General features: G+C 36.4%; 1 protein-coding gene across 1 annotated transcript in view; it reads right to left on the reverse strand.

The window, feature by feature from the left end:
* The window catches only part of ADGRA3 (adhesion G protein-coupled receptor A3), a 69,510-nt gene that overhangs the window by 28,032 nt on the left and 29,937 nt on the right, over nt 1-11,541 (reverse strand). The window contains exons 8-10 of the mRNA XM_009272302.2: nt 10,387-10,600; nt 9,258-9,422; nt 2,069-2,270 (exon numbers count right to left, since the gene is read on the reverse strand). Coding sequence (XP_009270577.1) covers nt 2,069-2,270; nt 9,258-9,422; nt 10,387-10,600 — 581 coding nt within the window. The remainder of the gene's footprint in view (nt 1-2,068; nt 2,271-9,257; nt 9,423-10,386; nt 10,601-11,541) is intronic.

Genomic DNA, 11,541 nt, shown 5'->3' on the forward strand with positions numbered 1-11,541 from the left:
ACCATATGACGTCATGCTCAGCAATAAAACTAGGGGGAAAGTTGGCCGGGGGGCAGCTGCTCAGGGACTAGCTGGGCATCGGTTAGTTGGTGGTGAACAATTGTTTTCATTTGCATCACTTGTATGTCTTGGGTTTTATTTCTGTTATTTTCCTTTTCATTACAATTTATTATTATTATATTATTATTATTTTATTTCAATTATTAAACTGTTATCTCAACCCACGAGTTCTCGCTTTTACTTTTCCAATTCTCTTTCCACCCCATCCCGCTGGAGGGGAGTGAGTGAGCCGCTGTGTGGTGCTTAGTTGCCAGCTGAGGTTAAACCACAACACTGACACCCTCACATTTTGAACTTCCTAACACAAAGTTGGCAACATTCTTCCCCAACCTGATAAATGTTGGCTAACCAAAAGCAATTATGACAGGCTGAAATAATCTAGGCTCTTGAGCAGTTGCAACTCTGAAGTTGGGCTACAGTACATAGGCAGGAGTAGCATTGAGCTGTTATAGGCCTTGCAGGAAAATGTGAATTTCCACATGAGGAAAAAGCAAACCAGCAGCTCAAAGCTCTCAATAAGCAAGCACCCAACCTCGCTGTGTCCCACAAAGGGACAACAAAGGGATCCCCAGCATCATCTCCCACCTGCTAACCAGTCATTAAGCACCACCACTGCTCATTTCAGCCCTCAAACATGTTTCTTGTGACCAAGCCATGGCATGCACCTCTAGTGCTAGGAATGTAAAGCAGTAGAGCACAAATAGTCATGTCCACCCCTAAGTTTATCTTGGACCAGAACAGGCAGTCCTTTCCCTTTCTCTTCCCCCCACTCTTTCCATCTTTCTTACACCAGTGCTCATTGGTCCTCAGGGAACCAGAGCAGGAAGATAAAAAGCTATGTCTGCATTAGTAAGTAATTGAACACAGAGGGAGCAAGTCAGCAACAATGCATCTACACAATATGCAGTTCAATGTTTTTGCTTCAAACTAGATTTAGCCCAAGCCACTGGACATCAAGCCTTCACTATGTGTATAAATAGGAGACATCCAAAGGGCAAATATCAGTTTAGATCCTGATTGGCCAGTTAGGGGCTGTGGTGCTTCTGATACACAGTGTGAAGTTTTCTCTAAACAAATGTGAGCTCACACACTGAAACACTCCGAACACATGCAACATGCAGTAATCTTACCCTGAGGTCAGAGAAGCACCATGGCCCATGTTAAACACAGGCAGTGCTACCAAAAATCATCAACTCAAGTAGCACAGCTGTATTATTTAAAAAAAGAAAACATCAAAACAAAAAAACAACCAAAAAAACCCCCACCACACCAGAAAACATCCTCATATCTCCACAGTTTCACCTGTTGCATTGATGCTAGTGATCTGACAGCATGCACTGGAAAACATCAAGCTTAAACCAGAAGTTCAAAGCTTTATGGAGTATTTTACAATACTGTGCCTATAAATACAAGGTTGGGTACATCACTGCATGGGTGCATCACTGCAGAACAGTGTTTGTGAAAGTGTGCATTAGCTAGAAATAATCCTCAAAAGGAGACTACATTTAAAATCTAAAATACTCTCTTGTATCCTGGTGAGTAGTACCAGATTAGAGAATCCTAGTTAATACTCACTACTTTCACTAGGTAACTCTCATCAGCCACACCAAGTCTATTAAGAGGTTTACAGCAACAGAGGCAGAGCAGAGTTTGACTACTCTCTATTATTATAATGAAAATAGCTGTTCTCCATTACAACTTCAGCCTGCCTTGTTTCTTTTTAGCGTGTGGGCAGGACAGGGCATCTAGCTGACAAAAACAATCATGACAAGTACCATTCTCTTATGCTTTACACAAGTACACCAAAGAATAAAATTTTCCTTGCACTTTCAATCTGCGGGCACTCAAAACAGAAAAACCTACAAGTTCTAGTGTTGTACTCAGAGGCATATGTTCATCATAATTCATCTTGACCACCAGTATTACCAGCTTAAAAAAAATGGAGAAACAGACTTTTGCATTTTTATTTTCATTAAAGAATTTGATTTTATAGAAATGCACAAATTACCTGATTGAACATATAAAGAACTCGAGTCACATCATTTGCATATTGGCACCTGGAGTAGTCCTCTTCTGCCCAGTATCCTCCCCTGTCACATCTGCGCCAGGCTCTTCTTTCATCTTGTGAGTTGCCAGGATATATCCCACTGCCAGCAGAATAACGTGTACACAGCAGGTATGCTGTGATGCCTGCCAAAGTTCTAGGCCACCTGGGGAGTCAAAAGCAAAAAAAATATTAGACAATTTTACATGACAAGTAAATAAAAGGATTAAGCACTACAACATGAAATAAAGAGACACTCAAAACTAAGCATCTCTAAACTATTTAAAGGGCCACCTTGGCTTGCCTTCAGTATTTTCAAGCTGTTCACATTTGCGTACTATTAACGAGTTCTAAAGCTAGCATGCTTTTTTTGAGTTCTTTCATGAGGTTGCAGATGGAGAGAAAAAGGTGCTTATAAAATTACTAAAAATAGTTTATAACTTTATAAACGAACGTTGCCTACTTCATGAAAAATTCCGTATTAACACTGTAAAAAGTTAAATACATAGTAGAAAGCCCTGCAAGCTTTCTACTTGTCCTGTTCACATGCATCAATGTAACTTTCAAATGACTGCATTCATATCAATACTAAACTGCAGATATGAACAGAAGACTACATTTGCAGTAATTAAGAAACAGTAGCAGTAGTACAACCACTTTGATTTTGCAACCAAACATAATACCAAATAGAAATTAAAGAGAAAAGAAAGTGTTCATAATGTTAAGAAAGTAGAAAAGAATTCCTTTCACCCAAGGTATGTGGAACTAAGCACTTTTTAAGAAAACTTCTAACATTCTCTCAACTTTCTACTCTGTAATTTTACTGCATATTTTATCTGTATGAACATATACACATATAAAAATGAAATAAAGAATAAATACAGAAAATTAAATTGCAATACACCTTTAGTGCACTGATCATTCATGAGATCAGAACTGATTCAAAGGAAACATAAGAATAGAAGGAAACCACGCCTGAATTAAGCTGCAATGCTGAGAAGAGAGAAGGACAGGGACAAGGAATGCCAGCCAGTCTGCCTGCCTCTGCTTCCAGCCCTCTCCCCTGTTAAGATATGCATAAGCAGTATTTTATCATTCAGAACACTAATACTTAAAAGTTTAAAAGCAAAAAGCATACATACCTAAATTGGAGAATGCTAAGTATCTCAAATCCAACAACCCAACATAAAAGGTTTAACTAAAACTGAGACAAAAGAGAGCTTCATTCGTTCATCCCAGGCTTTCTGTACCATAATGAAGTCAAGCTCCTTGAACAGCCTTAAGAGCTAAAATACTTTTTCTCAGTTTTAAGTATTTAGAGGGCCTTGCACAAAGCAGTTGTCTCCAAAAATTGAAATGGTCGAACAAAAAATTCTGTTAGATTACACTGTGATTTAAAGTTTGCTTTTATATCTGGACTGCATTTCAGTAAATGGCCATTTAGTCACTACTATCATCTAAATTAAGAGATGCTCAGAACATCTCTGTATTTGAAAAAAAAAAAAAATTTCTGTGTTTGTAGGAGGATGGAGTAAACACCTTGAAGAATATTCCAATTCAGGAAATTAAAATTTAAGCAATATTGCCAAAGCAGAGAAACTGAACAAGTCAGCTCCATTTTCCTTCTTTATTCATCAGTTAAGTAACTTCTCTCACTGAAGACACTGGATTTATCACAGTTCTTTCTCAAAGACGACGGTAACTCCAGGGATGGACCAAGGCCAAAGGCTACGCTTCTCAATTATATTAAATGATGCAAGAGATTAACCTTTTGGGGTATACTGAAAGTCTTCTCTATCTCAAATTCCTATTTATTCCTAATCAGCTCCAACAGAACAGTTTTGGCATGTTCAGTAATGGAAGAAAGACTCTTACTTCAGGCCATTTTGGCAAGGATTGCTTAGGTTTAGGCAACAAGCAACTCGAAGATAGCTGCTGGTGGCACCCTTAAAATGCACAGGTCATGGCAACAACCATAAAAGAATTTAAAGTCAGTAAGGAATCTAATGGAAAAGACTAGACAATAACTACAACAAACCAAAATAGAAAACAAAGGCTTAAATTTTACTACCTTTTATAACAGCTTTGCATTACAAATCAGTTCTCCATATTGTAGTGACATCATTTAGTTAAGAAATGGAGACTTACTATTATGACCATCACCATAGTATCTGAATACTAGAAGAGACAGAAGATTATTTGGGTATCGTAGCAGAGATTCATCCAGCCTAGCAAATATGCATACACTTACATTCAGAGCCTCAGCAGCCACTTCAAGAAATTAACAGAAGTGTCACCATTCAACCTTTATCAAAAAGGAAAACTTATACCAGAATTGGTGGCAATGAAGGTAGTTAAAACAAAGAAGAAAAAAAAATTAAAAAAGAATTAGCACAGTTTTTAAATGCCAGGAATTATATACAGGTATTTTAGAGAATGTAAATTAATTTAAAGAACAGGTATAGATTCTGCAATGGTAATGTAAATTATTTACCATCTTTTCTCCCATATAGAAGAAAAGCCAGCAGAAAGGACAAAAATCTTCCTTAGAAAAATCACAACAGCCTTTGTGAATTGCCACAGTCGCAGTAGTGACCTTAGTGAAACATTACAATGCACCCTAGCAAGCTAACAAAAACATCACTTGGGGTCACGTCTGACCAACTCTGATCATGGACAGAGCAAGTTATGGATCTGCTGGGAAGGGAGGAAGGGATAAGGGGATACAATACATGTAAACTTATCTAAGTCTCTGAATTTCTGCATGGACAAATTAAAATAAAGTCTGATCAACACAGACTAGGGAAAAACAAGTACAAAGATGATCTACTTTCATGCTGCCACTTCTTATGGATACATAATGAGCTTTCAGAGAATGAAACCAAAAAGAAAACAGGCAGATGAGGACAACTAATAAATCAGCTGGCATAGCTGTTAGAGGACATGCAGGCCCACAAATACCTTGCATAATACACCCAAACCTCAGCTTCCAGAATGCAAAAAGTCAGGTTTCCAGAAACACTGACACTGGAGTGCCAAAAGATAATTTCCAAAACAATTTTATTTTATTAACATTGAAATTTTTGTATTGTTTCCACATCAAAGATGCCACTTTGAAAGGGATATCTGTCTTTGTCTTTATAGACAGTTTTCTAAAAGTTGTATTTTTCCAAAGCATTTTAAGTTAAATTGTGGTCAGCTCAGTTTTGACTGAATGTATCGCCTTACAGACTGAGTGCCACATGGCCTTACGATAATTTAAACTCTGCAGTCCTGGCAGATGTGGTATGACACAACCTCCAAGACAAATATTTTCACTGAAAAATGGCCTGTGCCATTCCTTTCCTCCCTATTCACACCTAGTGCTAAAGAATTAGAAAAAGAGAAACCAGAGTGAAACAGTAGGACTCAAATGAAAAACAAGTTTTTCAGGAGAGCTTTAATTACTCTATTTTTAAACAAGTAAAATTTCTAAGCCATATATCTTCTGGAACTTCTGTAGCCATCAAATGGAAAAAAAGTGACAGTTTCAGTGTTTAACACTACTTCAAAGGTTTATCACAAGATTATTTGCCTTCTCTCTCCATTCTTCTCTCCACTTCCCCTCCCCTTTTTATCCATCTCTTTCCCTTTTGTTACTGTCCCTTTATTCCTGCTGCATTTACTTTTCATTCATCTCCCTACACAGCATTTTATCATCTTTTACCACGATCTTCTCAAAAGAATACTAGCAATGCCAGATAGTCATATAGTCTGTGCTACCTTTATAACAAATTTAGGTATCTACAGAAACTTTTTACTAATAAAACTAAATATTATATGTTTTAGTCATCTAATGATTTAGAAAGCTTTCCACTAAACCAAACATAAGAGGTGGGCAATTTAAAACTCGCAGATTTCTGCCATAATTTCACATACACAAACAACACAAATGTGCTGTGTCACTAAGAGAAGCGCTTCATGGGGAGCAGTGTCCCTTATTCTCTTTCCTCTTCCATTCACAATACCCCTTGCGTGGGTACAACTTTCTTTACAGCCCTTTAGAAAGCTTTCCACTAAACCAAACATAAGAGGTGGGCAATTTAAAACTCGCAGATTTCTGCCATAATTTCACATACACAAACAACACAAATGTGCTGTGTCACTAAGAGAAGCGCTTCATGGGGAGCAGTGTCCCTTATTCTCTTTCCTCTTCCATTCACAATACCCCTTGCGTGGGTACAACTTTCTTTACAGCCCAGTGGTGAATGAGATAGGGGAACTGATTCCAGCTGTAACTACACTTCCCTTATTCCCTATTTTTGCTAAATGAATGTTAACCTGGACCATTCTCAGCCATGAATTGTTTCCTCCCAGTACCTGTATGAGATGAGCTGATGAGACACTCTCCACTTTCCATGAAGCCGGAGAGGACATCCCTCCAGCAGGGCTCAAAAGGTGACTAATGACACGAAATTCTCATCATGCAAACAAAGGCTATATAAGTTTGGCTGCATTCTTAATTTCTTGTGAGCCTAAGCTTGAATATCTTTCACAGTTTACCCAACTGCTAGCAGAAGTGCAAATTTGGACTGTATTAACACTCTTATTTCATCACTGTTTATAATTAGGTGCTCAAAATTTATCACATATACATGAGAGTAGACAGCTGTGGGGGAAAAGATGGTTCATTTACATTTAAGTACTGTAATTTCATTTCAGGAAAAAAAGCCAGACCATGAGATTATAAAAGAATCCTTCCCTTCATGCATATTAATTCTGTTTTGAAAGCATTCATTTCTTTAAATCAACAATAACTTTCAGTTATAATGAGTTTTTATATCATAATTTCATTAGCTTACAGGTAGTCCAATTTTTTTTCTGATTACATCTTAAAAATTCTCTAAATTCAGCATGACAATTACAGTTTTAAGATTAATTACACCCAGTAAGTAACAGTTTTCAAAAGGATAATTCTCATATTTAAGAAAGAATTCTATCAGCTACCTGCATAAAATTATTCTAAACACAACAACTGAAGGATTTACTGAAGCAGAAGCATTAGGTTACATTTTAACATGTAAACTGTATTTTCAATTTAATCATGGATTGTAACACATTCAGGGATATTATCTGAGTAAGACTTAAAAGAATATCTAAATTAAAAAAAAATCATCATTCCATGATGAAGACAGTTTTTGCCTTATTTTTATAAACTCATGCTAAACTACTATTACTGAGCCAAAGAACTGAAGACAAGCATCCTCCTTTGCTACACTTTGCTATCCCATCTCTAAAGGGATAAAAATCTAGATGCCAGTTTTGAAACAGCTTCCAAGCTAAAATGACTAACCAGTTCCAACTAAAAAACTATAAAATCAAATTCACCTAGGATCATTTACAGCCATCTGCTCAGAACCATTTTCTCACCAGTCAAAGCCTTATTTCCATATGGTCTCAAAGGTGAAAAATTATTCTTTATTATTACTCTACCTAAACTACAAATGGAAGTCTGTTATAGTAAACCCAGACATAGTGAACTTTTTGATAAGCTGAACATTTCCTGAAATCTTATTTCATTCTACTGAGTTCCAGAGGGGGTAAATCCTATTACACTGAACAGTCACTGAACAGCACAGGTTAATTTAATGGAAAACACCTTGAAATAAGCCTTTACCATCTGTTTTCACCTCTAATGGCAAATCAAAGAAGAACAATTCACACTTGTATCATTAAAAAAATGCATAAGTGATTTAAATAGATGTGTTCTTTGATGAATACAGCATCCATCTGTTTGACCTTCTTTACCTTTTATCTTAAGCAGGAAGTTCTCATTTTCTAGTGTAATGCTCATCCCTGCAGTTGAAACCACCACAGTGTAGGAAGAGGACATGCACAAAGTTTCTTATATAAATAATTCCTTACAGTGTGAAAGTGAAGCTGTTCAGTAGTTCCAAATTGCCTCTGTGCAGCAAGTGATCTTAACACTGCTTCCCTTACTAATAGTTCCTCATACTCAGACACCAGCTACCGTTCTTCTCAAATTGTCCAACTGATGAACATAAAGATGAACTCAGAACAAATGCTCTCAGCCAGGACTTTACCTGAATTTTTGCTACAACTGGAGAAAGCCTTCTGCACTTGAAAGCTTATCTTCTCTCTCCCCAAAAACTATGTCCCAGCAACATGCTTTAACTTACTTTTCATTTCTTAAAATAAAAGATTTATGGTCTTAGATTAGCTGTATGGAAAGAAGACGACTTTAAAGAACTCTAATGTACACAGGGAAAGGAAGAAGAGTTTATAAATGTAAACAAAAGGTCAAGCAGAAGATCAATAGAGCCAAGCAGCATAAGAAAACTGAAAACAAATGAGTGGGTAAAAGCAGTTATTACAACATTAAGAAACCCTACAAACCGTAGTGAAAACATATGCGATGACATATACTAATTCTCAGTAGAAGTTACTGCAGGGAGGTACAACACAGAGTAGTTATAAAGGGAATTACCTTACATACAGAGAATCTATACAGAAGCTATCTGTTACAGCTGGCACCTCCAGGAGTAACGTGTTGTTAGAGTGACCAGCAGCAGAAAGACCAGAAAAGGGAAAACAGGTGAAGAGGTAAGAACAAAAGATAAAATACTCTGCAATACCCAACACAATGGAACATCAGAGCTACCACTACAGACCCAACAATCATTAAAAGGAAGCACCATTCATATTCTTTACTCTAATATTCACAGGGGAAAAAAAACCACAACTATATTACATGTTTCTTATATAGTGATTTTGTTGTATGGGAGCAGGAGGGTTTTAAAAACAGAATGATAACCTGGTGGAAACTCCCCCCATCAATATGCGTGCAGTCCAACTCTAATTTACAGATCATCTAAGAAGTTTTACTCTATTCCAATAATTTCATTTATATATTTCAAATATCATAGCTTACTTTCCATCCCTTCCAAAGATGTGAGTTAACAGGCTGAAAGTTTATCATTTCATGGTATAGTTGTGTGCATTTCTTTCAACACATACTAATTTAGAACAGCTAAAAATCTACTACACACCATTTACAAATGAACATCCACATAGGTGCCTTCAAAGCATTAATACCTTAGTTAAAAACAAAATTAAATGGACTTTTCTTTGAAAAAAAATTGAGGTTACCAACCTGAAATCCCCTTTATTGTTCACAACCCTCTCTGGAGGGCAATACTGCGCAGAACTTTCTAGCACCACAATGTCTACTGTCCTTGTGTTATTCCCACGTCTGGTTTGTACATGGCAACCCCAGTTTCCTGTGGAGCCAGCCTGAATGTTTGAGATTGTCAATGCACTGAGAAGATAAAATAAACAAATAAAACCCAAAAGTCTTGCAATAAAATTTATATAAGCTTTTACCAAAAGATTAAAACTACAGAAAGACAACAGAAGAAACAACCAATTACATACAAACTGAGTGATCTTACAAAACCAGTAAAAAACAGTACAATGTACTGTAATTAACAGAGAAATATTTAGTATTCTTCTAGCTCTCAGTTTTGTCAAGGTACGAAAGAAAAAGAACAGCCATGGGAAAAAAGTTCCTTGACTTCAGAAAGAAGAGATGAAAAGTCCAAATTCCCCAAGTGTCATCATTGCTCTTCAACACAGAATTTTTATAGTTGTTCCAGAAAGGCCAAACTAAATAACTTCCCAAATACATAATTTGTGATAAAGTTAGAAGCCCTAATTTACTAATACAATTACAGGATATATAACCACTCTCTAGATGCTGAATGAGTCAAAAATCTGCTGCAGGCAGAATAAGTTATACTTATAGAGCTCTGCTGGAGAACTTCAATATTACCAACTGCGGTGTGCTCAAAAGGAAGAGGAAAGAATCCATGAGTAGCTCATGTAAATGCCTTGTTTTCATAATTTTAATGTTCCACGAGAAGAAATGTATCCTACCACAAACATATTTTAATGAACTGCATTGGGTAATCCTTGGAGATAATTAAAACCCAACTGCAACAGTTCTGGGCAACCTGCTCTAGCTAACCCTGTTTTAAGCAGGTGGGTTTGACTAATCAAATCTCTAGACCTCCCTCCTCAAACTTGATAGTTAGCAACAGTGACCACACCCAGGTAATTTAAGAGATGTGTGAAGTTACAGACTACTTCCCTGCTTGGGAAGTTTCTGTTTACGTATGTTCACTCAGCGAGGATATGAGAGGGCCTTACTGGTTACAGAAATAGTCACTAAATCAGAGCAGAAAGTGAGGAGTGGGAAATACATTTTCTCTTTATGGATTCACCTTGCAATCAGTGAGCAGTTATGAATCATGTTTTTTTCAACAAAAATACCCTGGGACTCATCAGTTTCCACTATCTTTCCATCCTGATACCACAAGACTTGCATGTCTTGATCAATATACGAAGCCATACATTGGAAGGGTAGACTATCTCCTTCAAAGACAACCTGACGGTGAGATGGAGTCATATAGAAAGATGGTAATTCAAGCGGCGGTTCTAGAATTCAAGAAATAAAAGCACAATTAATAGCAAGAAACTATTGTATACGTAATTTTCAAAAGAGGAGAAGAATACCCTCCTTGTAAGCTGCATCTTGCAAGATTTATATAAAAACTACATTTGATGCATCAAATATTGAAAAATACAAATTCTTATCATATTCTTTTTCAGTGTGTATTCCTTTAATGTAATACATTTCAAAAATCTTTTGCTAGCCCACATTCAAAAGAGTGAAAAATATAAACTTGAATGAAAAATATATTTATGCATTTTATTTCTTCACAATTTCTCACTATTAATATTTCAAAATCACAAATACATATGTTTTATTATTTTGACAGGTAGAATAACAAAGTAGTTAAGCGAGTTGGTCATGGTTTCATCATTACAAGAAGGCTGATCAACAACAGAATCACCATGTAGGAAAGTAAGTAATAAAATGAAGACCTTTTAACTTCAGAAATTTGGGATTGGAATAATTTGGGCATCTGAAGTCAGATAGCTAGACTTTGGAAAAAAATTACCAGCTTCTGATTCCTCTTGTGAAGTTTACCTAAAAATCCCCGAAAAACATGGATTAGCAGGAAAAAGGAGTTTACCTCCAGAGAGTGCTACTCATCCTTAGTTTCTACAGACTAACATCCACAATCACCAATTTATTTATTATTTATTTCCAAAACAAACAACACTGAATCATGACTGAAGATCAGCCTTTGAAAAAGAATCACTATTACCACTATCATATAAGTACTGAATTTCAGGGAAACAAAAAAAAGCAAAAAAGTCTGTTCACTAATATTAACAGAATATGGAACACATTAGTGTCCTGGTTTTGGCTGGGATAGAGTTAATTTTCTTCCTAGTAGCTGGTACAGTGCCGTGTTTTGGATTTAGGATGAGAATAATGTTGATAACACACCGATGTTTTAGTTGTTGCT

This window comes from Aptenodytes forsteri, unplaced genomic scaffold (genome assembly GCF_000699145.1).
Source record: "Aptenodytes forsteri isolate BGI_AS27 unplaced genomic scaffold, ASM69914v1 Scaffold333, whole genome shotgun sequence".
Taxonomy (NCBI): Eukaryota; Metazoa; Chordata; class Aves; order Sphenisciformes; family Spheniscidae; genus Aptenodytes; species Aptenodytes forsteri.